This window comes from Nannobrachium achirus (genome assembly GCF_963921795.1).
Source record: "Nannobrachium achirus genome assembly, chromosome: 8".
Taxonomy (NCBI): Eukaryota; Metazoa; Chordata; class Actinopteri; order Myctophiformes; family Myctophidae; genus Nannobrachium; species Nannobrachium achirus.
This window is the reverse complement of record NC_137817.1, coordinates 64131981-64156129: the sequence shown is the minus strand read 5'-3', so window position 1 is coordinate 64156129 and position 24149 is coordinate 64131981. Positions and strand designations below refer to the sequence as shown.

Below are 24149 nucleotides of genomic sequence, written 5' to 3'. Positions count from 1 at the left end.
AGAAGGCTTTAAGGGCTGAAATTAAAAGAGTTGGGGTTCTAAAACTTTAGCGATTTAATAGTTAGGACAATTTTAAGATTAGTTTTATTGGAAAAGTTACATAGTATGGCTTTAACATCTAATATAAATGACGACCTGATACAAGTGCGACCTGATACAAGACGCAAGTTGGCACCTCGACAGAGTGCCCACATACATACCCACAGACAGCTATCATCACCCTACTTGCGTGCTCTGCTAGTCACACAGTTTTCTTTGGAAAGTGACGCGAATGACCAACCATATTTGGCTAGTGCACAAGAAGCAAGTTGGCACCTCGACAAAGTGCAGTGTTAGTTTTCAGTCTGTTCCTATTGGTAACTGACATTTCTTTGTGACATACCGTATCTCAGGTGGAAACAGTGTTGATTTTGACGACTTAAACTATGACGAAAAATGTTTGTCGACTGCGTTCTTGTCACTGATGAAAACTAAATAAAAACGAAATAAAAACTAAGCTGTGATAACTAAAACTAAGACTAAATATATTGACAATTTCGTCAACAAAATAAAAACTAGACTAAAACGTCAGGGAGGGACTAGTGGAGAAGAGAGTCATTTTGGTTGATCTCAGGTGTTGCGTGATGAAAATAGCCGATCTACAAGCAGCTTGTAGATCTGCTATTTTCAGCACACAACCAAGTGTAAAATCTGTCATTACTATGCCATTAAGGCTTTTCAGATGACTAAATTATGACTAAAACTAAATTACATTTTATTTAAAAGACTATGACTAAAACTAAATCAAAATTTGCTGTCAAAAACAACACTGGGTGGAAAGATGGGCATACATACCGTAACTGTGTACACTTTTTTTACGGTCTAAGGGTTTGCCGCTTTGACATCATGCTCTGACATCACTGTGATGTCAGGGGAACCACTCTACAGAATCACTGTGTACAGATTTGGGTTTCCTGCTCTGACATCACGCTCTGGCTTCACTGTGATGTCACACTAACAGGATCCCTTTTATGCCCATAAATGGAGTTCCCAGATGTCATCGATATTAAGCCCATATCTAACAGGACTTCATATGGGAATGCCCATATATGGAGGCCACATCGGCCACATACCACACTAACATAATCCATATATGGCCAAGACAGGTGGCCAAGACAGCCCATATCTGTGTGGCTGTTTCTACAGACAGGAATCCCCATGTACAGTATGGGCATAAAAGGGTATGATGTCAGATGTCATAGACATCATAGGACTTTCACATAACGAATAACATGAGTAAGCATGTTTGGGCTCTCACAACATATCTCCATATACAGTACATGGATCTCCATATATGGGCACCAGGGGTCTCCATATATGAGTAACTGGTCTGATATACATACACTGGCCAGATGGCCAAGACATGGCGCGACTCGCTTGTCGCCCCGAGGCGTCTTACTAGTATGATATAAGATTTAAAAAATAACAGTGTAATTCAAGGGGTGCCGTGGACGAAAAGGTTATTGTGCCCTGAGTCAAAAAAAGGTTTGAAGTGCCCTGCAGTACAGTATTCAGTACAGTATTCAGTACAGTATTCAGTATAGTATTCAGTACAGTGGTACCAGGCCCGCCTGTCAGAATCCCGCTGAGAAGCCAAAGGAAGAGGGGGTGCGGAGATGGGGGAAAAAAAGGACCTTGTCAGACGATTGGCCATGAATAATTGATTGAATTTGTAAGATATATCTCTCTAATTGTTTAGTGTGTGAATATTTCATGGGCATCGTTAAAATCAGAGCACAGGCCACGATGGCAGGCGGATGATGTGATAATGATCAGTTATAAAGGTTGCGTTCCGTAAAGGACTTTTTGCTCTGTTTACGTTGGATTATTTTTCCCCGTCACGACGCGCCGCGTGTTGATACAGCTCAAACTGACCGGAGATCAGGTGCGGTGCCACGGTGATACTGCCGTGGACTGTCTACTCTTTCCATTAAGGGCCTAGCTGCTGAAATTGCACTTGAAAGAACAACGTCGGGGGAAATTCACGTGAAACCGCGGTGCAAGTTTACAGCCGATTGATGTTACTATATTAACCAATACGACGAGGCTTTCTTCTTTTTCTTTTGTTGGTTGTATCGCAGGGCTATTGTTGACTTTGCAGCGTTAGTGCTAAATAATTAAGCTATGTGTTACATTGTATCTTCTCCGTGTCCTCCCAGCCAATTAGATTAGAAGGCAAGATGAAGAAACCCATCATAGGCACCTGTGTCAATGTATGCCTTACAGCAACAAGGTGTACGTGATATCACATCATCGCTGGCGGGCAGAAACCTCATATCTCCATATTTTAACTTTTTTTTAAATGAACGACCTACTTGATCATACTACAGCGCCACTCAAAAGTAGCAGATTTATAAGCTCAAAATGGACACGTTTAGAGCGTTTGCGGCACATTTTGAGCTTGTAGATCTGCTACTTTTGCTGTGTGAATTTGAATCTTGAAAAGCAACAGTTTTGGACATATGAGGTTTCCACCCGACATAGAAGATATGGTTCTAATAGGGGTGCTCGTGTACACACACACACACGCACGCACGCGCACACGCACACGCACACTCACACTCTCTCTCACACACACACACACACACACACACACACACACACACACACACACACACACACACACACACACACACACACACACACACACACACACACACACACACACTTGGAAGCCTGGAGGGAGCCCTCTTGGTCTTGCTCTCTGTGTGTTCTGCCACCTAGTGGTAGATGCAGGCATTGAGTCCTCTGTATCAGAGCTGTGCTGCTCATAAATAGCCTCAGTCCTCACATTCTGCAGACCACTGGTCCTCCAACATGTTCATGCCATGGACCCCCAAACTGATGTGTATTTACTGTAGCAGCGGACGATTACCATACTCTAACATACAGGGGTTCCCAAACTTTTTTGTCTCAGGGCACCCCATACATTTTTTTTTTAATCCGAGGCACCCCTACATTATAATTTTCACTCCCAGCACCTTATATTTATAGCATATCATCGTTGTCGGGTGGAAACCTTGTATGTCCAAAACCGTTCGTTTTGTATTTATCATCTACAAAATGTACTAAACTAGTGAAAACAGCCGATCTACAAGCACACAACGCCTCGCATCGCGAGGCGTTGTGTGCTTGTAGATCGGCTGTTTTCACTCGTTTTGTGCAACAGAGGTTTCTGCCTGACAGTAATGATATTTTAGTGATTATGTTGCGAGGAAAACGTTGAGATAACAGCCATTTTGGTTAGAACTGACTGAAAATAACTTTGTACTTCAGGTTTAAAATGATACTAAATATTTTCTCAAGTGTCCAAATAAATTCCAAATATTATCACATTATCTCGCGGCACCCCTGGACTGCCGTCGCAGCACCCCAGGGTGCCCCGTCACCCACTTTGAAAACCCCTGCAATACCATACAGACAAAAAAAATCATTATATATATATTTCTATCGATTACTCACCCCATGGAGACTGATTGATTGATTGAAGAGTTTATTAGCAGTTTGCAATCGAAAAAAGTACAGTTTCATGACGGCGCAAATCACTGGTACAAGGTCAACTAAAAAGAGATCCTAGTAAGCTTTACTGCTTATTTACACAGGAACCAGACTTGAATTCATGGATATGTTTTAGTTTTTGTCACATTCCTAAGCCAATAGTTTGATGAACAGCAGTGGTTCACTTTGGAGACACAAAGACCCTGTTTTTTTTCCCTATGGAGAAACAATTATTGGCTTAAAAATTGGTCAAAAAACTAAAAGATCCAATCCATTCAAGTCTCCTTTGAGAGAGTAATCGGTTTCGTTTTGGGGGTGAACCATCCCTGTAAAAGTAGCAATACCACTCTATAAAAAGGGTCTCTATGAAAATAAGTACCAAAAGTACAGTATGGCATAAGTTGTGAAACTCCAGAAACTTCAAGTAGCCTATAATGACGCCATGAGAATCTTACTCTAAAAAGGCCTGGATGGTGCAGAGTGAGCAGAATGTTAGTTGCTGAAAGAGTCAATAATAGTTTCTTTGGAACAAAATGCATAGATTGATGAGTCTCTTGGATGAGTCTGTGAAGAGCATCATTGTCAGGATAAGTAACGCTGTGAAGAGATGCACTAGATACACCTCTAGACTTTAGAGGAGTATTTATGTTTGTTTGGACTGTTTTAATGTTTATATTCTGTGTTTTATGTAATTCTATGTTTTTCATTTTTGGTTGCATTTTGGATCACTCACGGGTGCGGGAGAGCGCGCCCGCTATATTACACCACTGAAAACCGGAAAAATTAGGAGAATCTCGTCTTTGGCGGTGCCGGTGTGGACAAAGGACGAATTGACGAGACTTCTCGTCGTCAGCATTGAATGAGTTCATGTCTTACTGTACCACGTGCTGTTTACTGATCTGACTAATGAAGTATTCAATCTATCAAATCTATCAAATCAAGTAGCCCTATGGCGTAAATATTTAGTGAAAAACACGAAAAAGTTAGAATATGGACATAAGCGGTTTCTGCCCGACAGCAACGAAACACACTTGGTTTCTTTGAAGCAGTGCTGTCAGGGCCTGTGTGTGTGTGTGTGTGTGTGTGTGTGTGTGTGTGTGTGTGTGTGTGTGTGTGTGTGTGTGTGTGTGTGTGTGTGTGTGTGTGTGTGTGTGTGTGTGTGTGTGTGTGTGTGTGTGTGTGTGTGTGTGTGTGTGTGTGTGTTGAGGCAGGGCCCGGGGCTCAGCCTACTGGCAGTGGGTGTTCACAGTAAAGTGTCTCTCTCATTGGGAGGGACACTTTTCCGATGGCGCGCCGCTGCCTCTGATATTCTGTTTGTCGTTGGGCGTGAGGCTGATTTATCACGCCGCCGCTCGCACTGACATTCAGATTCACTTTGATTGGCAGCTGGCTGGGTTTGCACGGGCGCCGTGGCGCCACCTCCATACGGAAACACACAAACACACACACACACACATGCACCGATAGGTGCACACAACCTTCTGTAATCACAGCATCGCACACATGACTTGCATGAAGAAGCGGAAGCGCCATGCACTTACATATATATCGCATGGAGAAACGTGCACGTTCACACAAACACACACACTGTCAAATGCACAATACATGCCGCCTGTATTGACACAAACACGCACGCATGCGCGCACACACACACACAGACACACACACACACGACTCACACATGCAGAGTGCATTCACACAAACACACATGTCAAATACACAGCACATTGAGCCAAGTTCAGGCACAACAAATTCCCGGTCACACATTTTGAGGCCCGTGCATACACACAGATTCACAGGTTCACATGAACACGCATGATCCCGTGCACGGTATATTGAGGGGCATACCATACCAGTGAGTGACTCAAGATACACACGCGTATATCATGTTTGCGCGAACAAACTGTGTGGTCACTTGCAGGATTTAATGTGGATCACACACTTAACCCCAACCCTCTGTCACTCCACCCTGGGCAAGATATGACTTCCGGTTGGTTCTAGCGGAAGTGGCGGAAGTGTTGCGTTATGAGAAGTTACGTCATGCGGTCTGTTTACATTCCCCAGCGAAAAATACACATAGATTGTAGCTCTTAACTCGCTCCTAATAGGTGTAACGTTGTCCAAATCAATGTATTTGTTTGTATATTGTTTATTGCGAGCACACCCGACAGAGCAGGAGAAGTAGAACAGATTTTTTTTCAGCGGGGAATACGTCTGCAGGGACACCGCACTCTGGGAAAACAAGACAACTTCCGGGAAAATTCAGCCCCACCTCCTAGAACTCTCTCTGCTTCATATCTCTCCCAGGCTTTTTACTTTGCAGATGATTAAGCCTTGCTACGCGAGGATACTGTCACCCTATGTAACGTCGGATGGTGACTGGTGTGTTCTCTGTGTTATTATCGTTCTCACAGCGTTGTGTTGAGTGGATTAAACACAACGCTTACCACTGTCCTCTTAGCACCGTCAACTTCATAATCCGTCCGCCTTTTTCAAGTTCACTACAAACTCACAATGTCCAGGCAGATGGCCGCAAAACGAACGGCCTTGCATTGAGTAACATCTCTCACCGCCATCCTTCTCTCTCTCTCTCTCTCTCTCTCTCTCTCTCTCTCTCTCTCCTCTCAATCCCTCCCCTAATAACTCTATAACTCAGCCCCGGCCTTAGATTTAATTGCTTATCTGTGTGTAAACGTATTAACCTAACCCTCTGGTGTATCTGTCTCTCCCCCCAACCCCACCCCACCTCCCCCGAGGGTCCTCCGACAAGGCTCCCCGTGCCCGCCACGCCTCGTGCCAATGAATAGTCCCCCCCGCCCTCTCTCTCGGAGCGAGCGGTAATAGGGGGGGAATCAGCATTGTAGCGGCCGGGCGAGCGTTGTACGCGGCGTGTAAGAGATAAATCAGATCGGGTGGAGGTCCTTTGCTTTTGCTAGTTTATTGAATCTAAATTGCGTGGCGCGCTCTCTCGCTCTGCCCCCGCCGGCCCTACACGGATCATCCATCTCCCCCCTCCCCCCCACCCCCGGCTGATAATGGAGCGAGGCCCCATTCCACCTGATGGGAGAGCATTATTACATTTCCCTCCTCTAACGAGAAGCAGCTAATCCTGCCAAGGAGAGGAGGAGAGGAGAGGGGAGGAGCAGGGGTGTCGCACCAAATTCAGGGCCCTGGGTACAAGGATTCACTGCGTTATTTTGTGTTTTAACTATTGAAAAATCGTTGCCGCGCTGTGAGCTTGTAGATCTGCTATTTTTGAAAAATCGTGGAAAAAGTCGTTGAAGGTTTCTGTGTCAGTGGTGCTCAAACCTTTTCATGTGAAGGACCCTAAAATGATATGTATTTGGCCACGGACCCCCATATCTAAATATTTAGTTCCAGGGAGCCCCTCCAGAAGCAAAATTTGAGTTACAAATGTTCGCTTAAGAAATACATATATTCAAAGATTTGCACACATTTTCACGACTTAAAAAAAAATAGCAGATCTGCAAGCTCGCATAGCAAGCTTGTATATCTGCTATTTTTCATTAGCTAAATTATAAAATAATTAAGGCCCCCTCCACCTTGGGCCCTAGTAACTCAGTCCCACTTTTCCCCCCCTTGTGACGCCCCTGGGGAGGAGAGAATGGGAGGGGGTGAGGAGATGGGGGAGAAAGGGTGAGGAGAGAGGGAGCACACAGGGACAAGAGAAGACGAGACGGAAGGAGAAAAGAACGAGTGATGGGAGAGTAGTAGGGATGGACGATACGCGATATTTTGGTTATCGTGGTAAAAAAAAAACACTTGTGATAATCGTATCGCCATGCACTGGGATCAATTCACCTTTTATTTGCCAAGCTAGATATCCGGTACCACTTAAACCCTCTATAATTGGTAAAAGGTACTTATAATATACGTACTTGATACAGTTTTTTTTTTTAAATCAAAATTTATGTCTTTGCCAAAAAAATAGCCGATCTACAAGCTCACACCACGTTGTGAGCTTGTAGATGTCCTATTTTTTGGCAAATGTTCCACCCCAGGATAATGGATTTTGATTATCGCGATAATGTCGTAAATCGCGATTTATTTTGTCACAATAATCGTCCCATCCCTAGATTGGGAGAGGACTGCAGTTTGGGGGAGTAGCCACCTGTCTCACTCTCCCATTCCCAATTCCTCTTCCCACTTCTCTCTCTCTCTCTCTCTCTCTCTCTCTCTCTCTCTCTCTCTCTCTCTCTCTCTCTCTGTCTCTGTGTGTGTGCGCGTGTGCGTGTGTGCGTGAGAACATGAAGCATAGCCCCGCTCCATCACAGCTACAGTACACGGCCGCTGGGCCTCCCAGAGCTGCCATTATATTCATAATCTCAATGTGATTTCACTGCAGCTTCTCTCTCTCCTTCTCCTCCGCCCCTTCATCGCTCTGCCATCGCTCCTCCTCCTCGCCACACCTCCTCTTCTTCCTCCTCTCCTCTCCTCAGGAGTGTCACACCCAATTCTGGGTACAAGGATTCACTGCGGGCCCCCCATGAACACATTATTACGCGTTATTTTGTGCTTTAAATATTGAAAAATAGCAGATATACAAGCTTACCGCGCTGCAAGCTTGTAGAGGTTTTTTTTTGAAAAACCTATGTTTCTATGTCATTGGTGCTCAAAAAAAAAGTGAAGGACCCCCAAAATTATATCTATTTGGCCACGGACTCAAATTATTTAGTTCCAGGGACCCCCCAGAAGCAAACTTTGAGTTACAAATCTTTGCTTAAAAAATACATATAATCAAAGCTTTGCACACATTTTCACGACTTTTCAAAAATAGCGGATCTACAAGCTCGCAGCGCGGCACTCGGTGCCGCGCTGTGAGCTTGTATATCTGCTATTTTTCAATAGCTAATGTATAAAATAATTAAGGCCCCTCCACCTTGGGCCCTAGTAACTCAGTCCCACTTCCCCCACCCCTTGTGACGCCTCTGCCTCTCCTCTCCTCTCCTCCACCCCTGCAGCCAAAAAAGGAGGACACAACCAAGTCTAAATGAAGTGAAAGGTCTCTCCTCTCCTCCTCCGCTTCCCGGTGAACCCCGTTTCCGTTTATTACACCCTTTAATAAAAGTCTGTCAAGGAATTATCCCACGATGAACTGGTGCCACTAACACGCCGAGAAATATACCTCCAATAAGCACTTGTCTGCCCCCGCGGACGGACATCAGACGTGTGTGTGTTTCTACGTACGCAGAAATGCATGCATGCGTCGTTGCTGTCAGACAAGAAAACTATTATCTCCATATTTTTACTTTTGGTGTTCCTACTACTACTTGATTATGACATTTTACATGACGATTACTTGTCACTCAAATAATTTGCGATTAAATTAATTTTTTTAATTGTGTTTTTGTCGTTGACAATTACATCTCTGTTTGGCTTTTAGGCTTTGAAGTTGCACATGGTAGATATGACACATAACCTAAATATACAAAGAAATTACAGACATAGCCTATTTGACAATGTCATACTTTAAAAAGAACATTGATTGTGGAAATAGCCTATCTACAAGCTCCACAATGCATTGCATCGCGACTATTTCCACTATTTTTGAGAATATATGGACATTTTTCGACATGTAAACGATTATGACAAAAATAATTCCTATGATGTCAAATAATTGCGATGAGACGATTATGCAATAATTGTGACAGGCCTAACTGCGGCGTCACACAAAAGTGTGATGAATTTGAATGCTGAACACATGAGGTGTCCACCTGACAGAGACCGTATAGTGGAGAGCTCATCTCCTCTTCAACCGTGTTGTCATGCCCAGGCATGTGCACACATAGACATCAAAGGGGGGCTTGAGCCCCTGCCATTTTACCTGTCTGTAAAAAGGTTTCGTCTCCAGACCATGAATGCAGTTTTTACTGTGGTGAAAGAAATACAAATGCCCCTCTTTCCATGCCATACCTGAAGGCAGCATTCAAGAGAATTGCCATGTCCAAACTCTCCTGAACTTGAATGCAGCATCTTATGTTGAAAGAATTGCCCTCTCTGTGTAGAAATCCATGCCGTTACGCCCACATCTCCAGTATTCACTTGCTTATGCTTAGTTCAGTGTGTTAACAAGCACTGTAAATAGCTGAATCCAATACTGTATCTATAAATGTTTACTTCATTTATTGTATGCACCCTAATGTCATTTTATAATTTGATTGTGTTTCCTTTGCTTGGTGTTTTGTGTAAAGCACATTGTTGAAATGTTCTATAGAAATGCCATAGCTGAAGGCAGCATTCAAGATAATTGCCTTGTCCAAACTCTCCTGAACTTGAATGCAGCATCTTATGTTGAAAGAATTGCCCTCTCTGTGTAGAAATACATGCCGTACTCCGTACATCTCTGTACAGGCTTGATTAATGCTTAGTTCAGTGTGGTATCAAACACCAAAAATAGCAGACCTCCAAGCTCACAGCGCGTCCGCGTTAGGTTCCCGTCACACGTGCCAGAATTAACCGATATAGAGGCTCACAACGCAGCCCACATTTGTGAGGCACTGATGAGCTTCTATATCGACTATTGGCGGTGCGCAACAACATCGCCATATGATGTATAAGAGTTTAAAACAAATCTGTCTTCAACCTCCGGCCGGTCTGTCTGTCTGTCCGTCTGTCTGTCTGTCCGTCCGTCCGTCTGTCTGTCTGTCTGTCTGTCCGTCTCGCTTCGCTCATCGTTGCGATGTTATTGTTGTTGTCTTTTTTATTGTTTAAAAAAATCATCATCATGGTTTCTTTTCTCCTTGTTCTAGATGTAATTAGAGCGCACGGTTTGGCTCGACACTCGGGCCTTCCGCACTGATTGTTTTGAGGGGGCAGCAGCAGAAGCCCCCCCGTGGGGCAGAGCACTGATGAGGGATGGATAAACAGTTTGATTTGCTGCTATCGCCTCCGGGCAACGACTGTATGCTGGATAGAGAGAGAGAGAGAGAGAGGGAGAGAGAGAGAGAGAGAGAGTATGGGGGGGGGGGGGGAGGGAGGGAGGGGAAAAAACAGAAGGAGAGATGAGTAGCAGGAGGAAAAGAGAAGCTGCGTTTGGTGGAGGGGGATACAAATCGTTTGCTGTGTGTGTGTGTGTGTGTGTGTGTGTGTGTGTGTGTGTGTGTGTGTGTGTGTGTGCGTGTGCGTGCGCGTCTGCGTGCGTGTGCATGTGTGTGCGTGTGTGTGCGTAATAGTGGATGGAAAAAGTATCAATACCTCAACATAGAAATACTCCGTTACAAGCAAACGTCTGGAGTACAAAATTTACTTGAGTAAAAGTGCAATAGTATTGGTATACATATGTACTTAAAGTACCAAAAGTAAAAGTACTCATCGTGCAGAATGACCCGTTTGAAGTTTTCGAATGTATAAAAAAATACTTCGAAAACAGCCGATCTAGAAGCTCACGACGTGTCGCATCGCCGGATGTAGTGGAGTGGAAGTGAACGTATTGGGAATTGGAAAATACTCAAGCGCAAAGTACAAATACCTCAAAATTGGCAGTACTTAAGTAAACGTACTTAGTTACTTTACAGCACTGGTGTGTAGTGTACTTGCGAGCAGCCCCTCTGTCTACTGTACGTCTGTCTTGTTGTTTATAGTTTTCTTCTTAACCCATTTAGACCGGCACACTACATTTTACCATTATTTTACGCTTTAACTACAAAAAATTGCAGATATACAAGCTCACAGCGCGGCACCGAGTGCAGCAGTTTACAGTTTACAGTATAGGCATTTAGCAGACGCTTTTAATCCAAAGCGACTTACAATAAGCAGATAAACCATCACAATAATAAACAAGATAATATGTCAGTACATCAACAGCAATATAACAAAAATGCTGATGAATATCTTATCTAGAAAAAAACAATATAATCAGTAAAGAAAAAATAGGTTTCTAAAAAAACCTAAAAACAAATGCTAACTAGCTTCATGTATGGTCATTGATTTTTTTTCAGTAGTGCTAAGGGTTTAGCACTACTGAAAAGTGCTAAACCCGCTGCGAGCTTGTAGATCTGAGAATTTTGAAAAATCATGAAAATGAGTGCAAATCTTTCAATATATCGTTTTTTTAAAGCGAACATTTTGTAACTCAAATATTTGCTTCTGGGGCGGGGGTTCCCTGATACATAATATTTTGAGATGGGGGTCCTTGACATGAAAAAGTTTGAGCACCACTAACATAGAAACATGAGTTTTTTCAAAAACCTTGGAAGAAGACGTTTATTTATAGAATCGGGGCAAAAATATTCAAAGACTTGCACAACAGTTTCATGATTTTTTCAAAAACAGCAGATCTTGCTTGTAGATCTGCTATTTTTCAATACAGCATAAAATAATGGTTAAAGTAATAATGGGTTCCCGGTAAGGCAGGGTGATATTATGAAAACCTTTTATATTACGTTGAATACCTCGATATCGATATTACTCACACGATATTAGTAAAAACAATTGCATTATATAGTTTACAGTATATGTTTTTCTGCTTTAGGTCCACTGCCTGCCTAACCCAGATAATGAATAGCATATCCATGCATGCACACTGCACACAGTTAGGTTAGGTAGGTTTTGTTGAAATAACCACACCTGGTTACAGATGGACTGCTTTTTTTTTTACACGTGTTACGTGCATGCTTAGTGTGTCTATTAATTAATTTGACACATACACCAATACCTAATTTCAAGCCGTCTTTGTCGATATGTATACCTTGCATGTTGATACCTCGATATCGATACATATTCGACATATTGCCCAGGCTTAGTTCCCGGTCTAAATCAGTTAAAATGGCCTCCGTCCATGTCTCTTTATTTGTCTCTCCTCTTTCCTCATCCTCCTCTCTCCATCCTCTGCCTCGCCGCTCTGCCCCTCGTGTCTCGTTTGCCCCTCAGCAACGACCAACCTGGAGGAGTCCACACGCACGCGCACACACACACACACACACACACACACACACACACACACACACACACACACACACACACACACACACAAGCTGTCAACGTACTGTACATGCACGCTAACTAGCTCATGAGTGTTTTTGCTAAGAAAGGGATGCTTCAACGCGTTTTGGTTACACACACACACACACACACACACACACACACACATACACGCACAGACACACACAGCGCGCTTGCAGAGGGAGGTGCAGAGAGACTCAGTCATCCATGTAAAAGTCATTGTTGCTAAAGATGCGGAACCTCCAGACTTAACCAGCCGTAACAGCAGTGTGACGGCTTCTTTGTCTACGCCAATTACTGAACAAACCCACCAGCGCAGTCACAGCGAGACCGGCACCACCTCTGGCTTACACACACACACACACACACACACACACACACACACACACACACACACACACACACACGTGCACACACACAACACACACGCCGAACACGTATATAGCCTAAAACTAAAGTATGATTTAGAGACACAGACTCGACACTCGGCGGGCTTGTGTGCGCTCGCCTGCAAAATGGATGCACACACACACACACAGACACACACACACACGCGCACACACACACACACACACACACACACACTCTCTCTCTGTTACAAACACGCGCGCAGGCATCCCATGTGGATGCATTAAACCACATTCAAACACCCACATTTGTGCCCCGACACAAACATTCTGTATGCGCCTCTCAAACACTTACACACCCACTCTCATATTGTATTAAGCCGTTTAGACCAGGCACGCACTATTGCGGGTTATTATTTCATGCTTTAACTATTGAAAAATAGCAGATATACAAGCTCACAGCGCGGCACCGAGTGCCGCGCTGCGTGCTTGTAGATCTGCTATTTTTGAAAAAATCGTGACCCGATTTTGACCCGATTCTATAAGTGTCTTCTAAATCCTTCTAAGGTTTTTTGAAAAACACACGTTTCTACGTCAGTGGTTCTCAAACTCTTTCATGTCAAGGACCCCTAGAATTATATGTATTTGGCCGCCGACCCCATCTCAAAATATTTTGTATCAGGGACCCCCCCAGAAGCAAATATGTGAGTTACAGATGTTCACTTAGATATTCAAAGATATGCACAAATCTTCATGATTTTTCAAAAATAGCAGATCTACAAGCTCGCGGCGCAGTACTTCGGTGCCGCGCTGTGAGCTTGTATATCGGCTATTTTTCAACAGTTAAAGCATTCAATAATTCGAGGCCTAAACGGATTAACTTCCCCAACACAATGCACAAGGCTCTCTCCCTCCTCTCTCTCTCTCTCTCTCTCTCTCCCCGTCTCTGTGCAACCTCTCTCGCTCAACAACCCCTCTCGCTCTGTTTTCTGAAAGTTTCAACTCATTAAGTGTAATGATATTGGAGACTCAATTTTACATACTCGCGCTCATCAGCGAGCGAGATCGCAATAAAAGCCCAATGGCTCCGCCGAGGCCCTAATGCCCCAAAATAAATGATGCGCCACGGCCCAAATGTAATTAATTTAGAGGCAGTATTGATAGTCCTGCCATATGCGCCATTATATTTTTTAATGTGCCTTAACATCTTGATTATTCAGGGGGAGGGAGGGGGGAGGGAGGGGGACGGGGGAGGTGCAGTGGGAGCAGAGACAACACGGGTGCTTGTGATGAGATGTTTAACCCGTTTAGGCTTAGAATTACTATTGAAAAATAGGCGCTGCGAGCTTGTAGATCTGCTATTTTGGAAAAATTGTCTTTGAATATACTATAGTCTTTTTAAAAGTGAACATTTGTAACTCAAATATTTGCTTCCGGGGAGGGTCCCTGGATCAATATGTTTTGAGATGGGGGTCCGTGGCCACATACATGTAATTTTGGGGGTCCTTGTCATGAAAATGTTTGAGAACCACTGATTTAGAGGAAGGATTTAGAAGATGTTTGTATGATCGGGTCAAACACATTTAAAGACTTGCACAAATGTTCGCGATTTTAGAGTGCGGCGCTGTGAGCTTGTATATCTGCTATTTTTTTAATAGTTAAAGCATAAAATAATGGTTAAAGTGGTTCAAATCTAGAGTGACGCAGATTTGCGTTCCGTTCTAAATGGATTAAAACGCCGAGACGAGTGTTTACCCCCAGCGCTTCAATTTCTCTTAAGCTTTTCATTATGAGGAGACGATGAACAGCTCTGGAGAACAGGCGTGCTGTTTGCGTGCTTCACTGTGTGTGTGTGTGTGTGCGTGTGTGTGTGTGTGTGTGTGTGTGTGCGTGTGTGTGTGTGCGTGTGTGTGTGCGTGTGTGTGTGTGTGTGTGTGTGTGTGTGTGTGTGGTGGTGGGGGGGGGGGGGGGGGGGGCATCAGAGTAACGGTTCATTCACACGCGACGAGGCGAGATTTTTCACACGGCCTCTTAAAAAGCGTTTTATCGGTAGGGACTTTAAACATTCACATGTTCATGTCGTCGCTGGTTTGAAATGTTATATATTATGTATTTTTATCATTGGTTAAAGCTGCAATCTTGGACTTCTTTTAATGAATAGAACCAGTCTGTATGATAGAGTATAATGCACTATAACTAGAGTATGTTAATACTGTATAACCAGTAAGACCCCTAAATGCGAGGTTGTGCAGGACAGAGTTCGCACAGGATGGAATTAATTAGTGTGATTCGAAAGGTGGTTGGTTGTTTAAGTTGGACAAACTACTTTACCAAATACGGACGTCTGACATCATAGATGTCTTATGTTATAAACCACGTGAGACTCACGCAATATGTCCATATATGGACATTCCAAGCTCAGTGTTGTACCCGAACGCGTTTATTGAACGATCGTTCACGAAATCGTTCCTATTTTGGGCGAACCTTCTCCTCGTCCAACAGTAACACACATCTTCCAGTTCCAAGTAAAGGCTGACTTAGAATTCGTCGTATAACGTGCTGCATGACAAAAATAGCAGATCTACAAGCTCACAACGTGTTGCTTCTTTGACACGTTGTGAGCTTGTAGATCTGCTATCTTCTGCACATGGAAACTTGTACTATATTAATTGTACTGTACTGGTTGCTATTGAGATATAGACACTATACTGTACTGTTAGACATTGTGAGACTACTGTATTGTACTGTACTGTACAGTACAGTACAGTACTGTACTGTACTGTACTGTACTGGTTGACAATGTCTAAGTGATTTGAAGCAGACCAGATTGGACATGGATGCTCCTCTTTATTGTAGCTCAGACGTAAATTGCAAACACTGTAGCTCTCTCTCCCCAGTCCCCATCGAGACACGCAGAGAGACAGCCCACATAAAAACATACAGATGATTTATGCTCATACATTATCATATGTATTTCTCATGTACAATTAAATAAATAAATATTGTCGTTGTCGGGTGAAAACCTTGTATGTCCAAAACCGTTCGTTTTGCATTTCATCATCTTAAAAATGATTTAAACTAACTAGAAAACAGCCGATCTGGGGTGCGAGGCGTTGTGTGCTTGTAGATCTGCTGTTTTCACTACCTTTGCACAACGGCCTTGTATGATGAAGCAGGGCTTTACTTTGTGAAAAAACGTACACATTTGAAACTTGGAGATACGAGGTTTCTGTCCAACAGTGACGATATGTATGTAAGAGTGAATTAAAGGACGTAGGTGAATTAATGAACATCTTGTCTCTCACACACTCGCACAAAGCAAGGATTGTCGTGTGAGGAACCTTTGTCATCAACGTGTGTCACAGTTTTAAAGATCTGTTTTCAAAATACAGTATGCATACACTGTACTGTATGCCGTCTGCATTCTGTTCTTGTTTGTAATGATCCTCCCCCCTCTCGTTCTGCACATCCCCCATTGCTGCTAGAGACAGTTTTTACCTTATCTGCCATAAGAGGTTTTATCATATCTGTCATTCTAGTTGTTGTTATTTTCTTCTTCTGTCGGGTTACTGAGGGAGGTTGCTTTTCAGGATTCAAAAGCATCAAAAGTAGCAGATCTACAAGCTGACGTGTTGAGCTTGCAGACCTGCTACGTTTGATGCTTTTGTGTGACGCTGTAGTGTGATCGAGTTATTTTACGTAAAACACCAAAAGTCAGAGGTTTCCACTCAACAGAGACAATATTGTAATGTTGTTGGACATACTGCTTGTAGCTTGTACTGTATGTGTGCATCTGGAATCTTCATTGTATTGATTGATTGTGTGCATGTGTGTTTAAAGGTATGAATTCATTTCTGCCTAATAGACCCCATGGACAGTCATTTGGGATCAATATAAGTAGAGAAATGTGCCTACCGTAGATATTATTTAGTGTGGAATTGTCCTTTAACTGTTCTTGTCTCTCTGTCTGTTCTGTGTTCCCCAGCTAAGACTGATGAGGTTCTGAAGGCCAAAGTGGCACAGAGAGAGGAAGAAGCCCGCAAGAAGCTGGAAGAAGGTGAGTTCTCTTTTTTTCCTCGCTGTGTGTGTGTGTGTGTGTGTGTGTGTGTGTGTGTGTGTGTGTGTGTGTGTGTGTGTGTGTGTGTGTGTGTGTGTGTGTGTGTGTGTGTGTGTGTGTGTGTGTGTGTGTGTGTGTGTGTGTGTGTGTGTGTGTGTGTGTGTGCGCATGCGCGCGTGTCTGCTTTTATTAGTGCGGTTGCCCCTCAACCAGACCATAGTACTTTTCTTTTTGCCGCAGTACTCCTCCCACAGTTTTGGTGGCACTTGGGACATACTGTATGTCAAACTGAACCGTCTTCATCAGGACACGCGTTCCTGTGCTATTTTGCGTGCTATATTTCATTTATATAGATGTATTTGTGAATACATTTCCATTCACTCCACTGACTTTAATTAACATTTTAACTTTTCCCAAATATGGAGATGACCACATGAGAATGACACAGTATGTCCATACTGTATATGGGCTTTCCAAGATATGGGCTGTATATTGATGACATCAGGGATTTCCATATATGGGCATAAAAGGGACAAGGACTGACAGAGATATCTCCATATATGGCCATTCATTTAATAGGGGAATTAATTTTCCCCATTGACTTGAATGGGGAAAATTCAAACGGTAAGACTGAATTCATTTATAAAATGTGCATCTTTCTAGTTCCCATACTGTACTTGAGGTCCATATTATGTCCCCACAAGTACAGCAGAATGTGAGAACTAGACCTTGTCATGACAGTGTCCCTGGTCCTCACAGGAGGAATGCTTGTTTTTATGGGTTAAACATATTTGAGGAACCGTCAGGGAAAGGTTCAGGTCAGGGACGTGCTGGCCATTGGGAAAAGCGGGACAACTCCCGAACGGCCGGTTCATTCCAGGCCGGTCCAGGCCGGCCATTAGGAAAAAAAATAAACTGTTTGCACAAAAGTAAAAATTAAACTGTTTGCACAAAAGTAGTGAAAACAGAGTGAAAACAGCAGATCTACAAGCACACAACGCCTCGCACCCGCGAGGCGTTGTGTGCTTGTAGATCGGCAGTTTTCACTAGTTTAAATCATTTTTAAAATGATAAATACAAAACAAACGGTTTTGGACATACAAGGTTTCCACCCGACAACGACGAAATTCAGTATAACTCATGTACTGTAATTGGCCCACTGGCTTGTCACTTTGTCACAAATCTTTGAGTAGCAGCAGCGCTATAGAGAGAGATCTCTTTCTATAGCGTGCAATGAGGGCCCCTCCAACTCTTTTTCCCGGGCTGAATCAGGGGCCCAGCACGTCCCTGGTTCACGTTGACCAAGAAGGTTAGACAGTAGGAGCTCAGCTATGGATAGAACTAGTAACTAATGTTGTCAAATAAATGTAGTGGAGTAAAAGTACAATATGTACCTCAGAGATGTAGTGGAGTAGGGCTGCACGATATGAACAAAATGTCATATCTTGGTATTTATGCCAAATATGTCAATATCATACGATTTTACCGTACACATTTCATATTTAATATTTTTAGTGTTGAAACAGTGAAAATGAAGCATTATTCAAAAAAACAGCATAATAATTAGTCTATATCACTCTTGATTTTAAGTGCTATTGTTTTCCCACACTTGTTATTTTGATATTCTAAGCATAGCAAAAGGCAACAATGTTGGCAATGATATAGGCGATATGGGCAACGATAGGGACGATATATTGCCCAGGGCGACATTGTTGCCTTTCCCGATACTGATATTGCGCATGGTCATACCTCGATAACGATACGATAACGATGTATTGTGCAGCCCTAGTGGAGTAGAAGTAAAAGTATTGAAAATTGGAAATACTTTAGTAAAGTAAAAATTCAGCAAAGGTCTACCGTATTTTCCGGACTATAAGGCGTACCGGACTATAAGGCGCACATAATAGACACTACCGTTGCGTTATGCATCCAACAGATGGAGCTGTGCTAAAGGGAATGTCAATGTCACTGAATGATCCATATACAGTATAAGGTGCCCTGGACTATAAGGTGCACTGTACTGTCGTTTTTTGAGAAAATTAAAGGCTTTTAAGTGCGCCTTATAGTCCGGAAAATACGGTACTTGGGAAGTACAGTACTTAAGTAAATATACTTAGTTACTTTACACCACTGTGTGCGTGTGTTCATTAATTCTGCCGCGGCTCGTGCCGTCTCACAAGGCGTGAGCGGCGGCAGTGATGCTGATGATGACACCGACGGGCAGTTAAAGTGACAGCTGGAATCTACATGCAGATACGTACTTAGATGACTGCATTCGGAACGCTAACGTAATGTGCTTAGCAGTGCAGCTAGTAAATTCACCCTGTCAACCTGCACCTCCTACTGCTGCTGATGTAGGACGCACGCACGCACGCACCCACGCACCCACGCACGCACGCACACACACACACACACACACACACACACACACACACACACACACACACACACACACACACACACACACATACATACGCACTCACGCAGGGACGTGCTGGGCCCCTGATTCAGCCTGGGAAAAAGAGTTGGAGAGGCCCCTCATTGTGCGCTATAGAGAGAGATCTCTCTCTATAGCGCTGCTGCTACTCAAAGATTTGCCATTTCAGATCATGACAAGTGACAAGCCAGTGGGCCAATTACATGAGTTAAATGTTGTCGTTGTTGGGTGGAAAACCGTTTGTTTATCATTTTAAAAATGGTTTAAACTAGTGTGCGCTTGTAGATCTGCTGTTTTCACTACTTTTGTGTAACGGCCTTGTATGATGAAGCAGGGCTTTGCTTTGCGAAAAAATTTAGAAATGTGAAACATGGAGATACAAGGTTTCTGCCCGACAGTGACGATTTACTTTGTTGGCCCCCAAAATGAAACGAAGGCAGACATTTTATTTTTCTTTTTTTCCTAATTGTCGGCCTTGACCGGCCAGGAATGAACCGGCCGTTCGGGAGTTGTCCCGCTTTTCCCAATGGCTAGCACGTCCCTGCACGCACACGCGCGCGCAGGCGGGCAGGCAGGCAGATTATCTTGATACACACATTGAAATGAAGTCAAGAGTAATTTGCGCTGGATCTGCTAGCGGTAATAAAAGGCCTTAGATGGAATAATGACCCTGCGCTCACCTCGGCGTGATATAAATGAGAATATCAAATATTCACCTGTCAAGTGTGTGCGTGGTCGCCTCATCTGATTTAGTGGAGGTGTTTTGTATTGCTGGTCTCTCTCTCTCTCTCCCTCTCTCTCTCTCTCTCTCTCTCTCACTTTTCCCTCTCTCTCCACACCGTGACCTTTAACCAATCCCAACCTCCGTTAACCTTTTTTGTGCATGATGTCATCATTATGGAATTACGGAATTATAAAATGTCAAGCATTTATTTACAAAGATGGGCAAGGATAGCCCTGCGCCCCCGCCGATCTGTAAGCTCGCGATGCCCTCGCAATCCGACGCGCCGTGAGCTTGTAGATCGGCTATTTTCTACGTGACACACCGTCGTGCGCTGAAGTGTAATAGCAGTGTTTAAGTGGTTAACGTTGACCTGACCTTTTAGGAAAGGTCATCACACATGAATTAAGTAAGGAGTCTCCTGGTATTGGTAAGAATTAATTAATCCTTTATCACTCACTTTATTTGTTGTTAATGTACCATAATGTAATATTAATTTAATAATAATGTACTATAATGTCATTTGTCCATTATTGAGTCCTATTGGACCTACAGTACTATTAGCACAAACGCTTTTGTTGTCAAGGTCATTTGCTCTGCGACTTTTAAGTCATTTTACATTTGTGGCCCCCTGCCAAATCTAGGTAATTGGTTCTCATCCTTTTCAGGTTTGCAATCCCCAAAACAATCATTTTTTAACTGGGGACCCCTCCACCCTAACGAGCACTAAGAGTTGAGGCATTACATTTTGTATAACACGGTTCCATTTTGTATAACACGGTTCTATTGTGATCTACATGCTCAACGCGAGGCGTTGTGAGCATGTAGATCTGCTATTTTCACAATTTCTGCCTCTATAATATTTGCCAATTTGGCCAATGTTTCATTCTGGAGGTATTAAAAAGTTTTCACTTTAGAAACTTAAACTTCATGTTGGTTTGTTTACTGTTGAGTGAGAAAACAACGTTAACATTTACAAAATAATTTGGGGACCCCTCTGGGGGTCCTGACCCTCATGTTGAGAACCACTGATCTAGTTGAATATCCCTGGTCTCGTATGATCAATCGTACGTCAATTTACAAAAAACAGTTTGCATATGGAGATGCGATGTTTCTGCCTGAGCGCTTCCTTTCTCTACTTATCTGACTCTTTCTCTCAGTCTTTTTTGGTTAAAAGCTTCACCTTCTTCCTCCTCTTCCTCCTACCTTCCTCTTCTGTGGTTTAGAAGTGTTGCCAAAGTGTCTTGCCAGGAGTTACAGAGGAGCGGGGCTGTTTTGTTTTTACCTTAACATTTTGTTATTTATTTATGCTGGAATCAATGTCCTCCTCCATTCTGTTTCACCATTGGGAAGCCAATCCCTTAACACCAGCCCTCTGCCTTCCTATTGACTCTTTGAGTGCCTTTTATTTTGTAGTGGTCCCGACCGTAGTTTGCCTCGATTTCCTCCCATAGACTTACTCTTTTATTTTTGAAGAGCCAGAGTCAAAACGTGCACGTTTTGTGTCACTTCACACATTTCAACTAGAACCTGCATGTTGTGATGCTTCACCAGGTAGAAGCCATTGCCAACCGCGGTCGATCATTGTCTTTGCCGTGTGGTTCTGGGCGATCCAAACTTTTTTTTGCAGCTTTTTTGCAGCACAATGAATTGTGAGGTGTTGTGAGCTTGTAGATCGGCTATTTTCATCAAAGAGGTTTAGTGTAGAGGGGAAAAAGAGCAGACTAATTACAGAATGAAAGGTCAAGTTTACTAAGTATTTACGGTTCAAGTGGTTAAATATCTGGAAATACAAATTGACATGAATCCAAAATACACTGATGATTGTGCTGTCAAACGGTTAAACTATATGGAATCTATGAAAAGGTTGTGGGGGTCCCTGCTTCATCTCTCTCTCTCAACTAAGGGGTCCTTGGCCTGGAAACGACGGAGAACCCTGCTCTAAAAGGGAAGCAGGAGACGAAGCGGATGCCACCACTAAACCAGGGATCAATAGGGGGTCTCCCACAGCTCCTTGCAGGGTCCCCTCCCGGCATATCAACGAACGAACGCCACTGGGAAAGTTTCTACTTGATCCACTGACACAAACTAAAATGAAGAAACGCTTCAGGAGGAGGGCGAAGACAGTAAGAGAGAGAGAGAGAGAGAGGGGGAGAGAGAGAGAGAGAGAGAGAGAGAGAGAGAGAGAGAGAGAGAGAGAGAGAGAGAGAGAGAGAGAGAGAGAGAGAGAGAGAGAGAGAATCCTCAACCACCTACACTCCACACTCGTAAATAGACTCGGGGTCCCGGACAGGGTTGAAGCCGTTTGAGTTAGCCGGGGCGCTAATCGAAAAACCACCGCGAAACTCGATTCATGTTGCAACGCTATGATATGCAAGTCTATTATTATGACGGCTTCACTACACACACACACACACACACACACACACACACACACACACACACACACACACACACACACACACACAGAGCGAGCGGAGGGCCCCGCTGTGAAGAAGAAGAAGAAGAGAGAGAGAAAGAGAGGACTGGTTGGTGTTTCTTTATCAGCAGGGTTTCCTTCCATGCCTGGGAGAAGAGGAGGATCAATAACTGGCCCCGGCGGTTCGTCAGTTAAACCCATTCAGAACGGGGTACACGTTATTGTGTATCATTATTTCATGCTTTAACTATTGAAAAATAGCAGATATACAAGCTCACAGCGCGGCACCGAGTGCCGCGCTGCGAGCTTGTAGATCTGCTATTTTTGAAAAATCGTGAAAATTTGAATTTTGACCCGATTCTATAAGTGTCTTTTGAATCCTTCTAAGATTTTTTGAAAAACCTATGTTTCCATGTCAGCAATCTGGCCAGCCATCGTCAAAGAAAAGGTCCTTTTCACTTAAGTGGAGCTCAGTTAGTCTGTTCTTGAGAGACTACTATGTCAGTGGTTCTCAAACTTTTTCATGTGAAGGACCCCCAAACTGATATTTATTTGGCCACGGACCCACATCTCAAAATATCTAGTTCCAGGGACCACCCAGAAGCAAAATTTGAGTTACAAACGTTCGCTTTGAAAATACATATATTCAAAGATTTTCAAAGATTTTCACACATTTTCACGACTTTTTCAAAAATAGCAGATCTACAAGCTCGCAGCGCGGCACTCGGTGCCGCGCTGTGAGCTTGTATATCTGCTATTTTTCACCGGTTAAAGCATTCAATAATTCGAGGCCTAAATGGGTTAACAAAGTATTGTTCAACTTGAAACGGAAGGGGGTTGTGTTGGTTGTGTGGTTTGAGGAGGCCAGCCAGATGATGCTTCCTTCTTGGTTGAAGAGAAACATCCAAACGATGAAAACTTACGGTTTACATGAAAGAGTAGCGCGAGAGAGAGAGAGAACTGAAGGAGAAGGATGCACGGATAGGAAGATAGGACGCTGCTGTTTGTGTTGTTATTTGTGGACCTCGTTTAGCCTGTTAAGACCTGAGGCCTGATTCTACAAACGCCTTCTGAAATCAGCGGCTCTCAGTCTCACACTTTATTTTTCAAAATAAGTTTCAAAAACAGCAGATGTTCTACATCACAGGTCTTCAACAGGGGGTCCTGGACCCCTAGGGGGTCCTCAGAGTTACTACAGGGAGGCCACCAAATCTGTGTGATAGGATCATTCTTTTAAATTAACTTGAACCTTCACATCCCTATTCTGAGGAGAACTTTAGCCAACAATAGCAGATCTACAAGCTCAGAGCTTGCAGATCGGCTATTTTCGGCAAATAGGTTTGGTGTAGAGGTAAGAAAAAGAGCAGCCCAAGTACAGAGTGAAAGGCCAATTTAACTAAAAACACGAATACAACATAGACTGATGGCCGATGTCAAACAAGTCTTTGAATCTATCTATGACATCGATGAAAATCTGCATCACACATTTATACAATATGTAGAGGGGGTCCCTGCTTCATCTCTCTCTCTCTCAGCTAAGGGGTCCTTGGCCTGAAAATGTTGAAGACCCCTGCTGTACATAAAGAAAATCTAATCTAAAATAAAAACTAAAAAGACAACAGATGTTGTCACGGTTTTAATGGGTTAGGCTATTACAGTTTCCGTCTGTT

General features: G+C 43.4%; 1 protein-coding gene across 1 annotated transcript in view; it reads left to right on the top strand.

The window, feature by feature from the left end:
- Positions 1–24149, top strand: part of rsrc1 (arginine/serine-rich coiled-coil 1) — a 322249-nt gene that overhangs the window by 219583 nt on the left and 78517 nt on the right. Inside the window, exon 7 of the mRNA XM_080731516.1 lies at positions 16831–16902. Coding sequence (XP_080587642.1) covers positions 16831–16902 — 72 coding nt within the window. The remainder of the gene's footprint in view (positions 1–16830; positions 16903–24149) is intronic.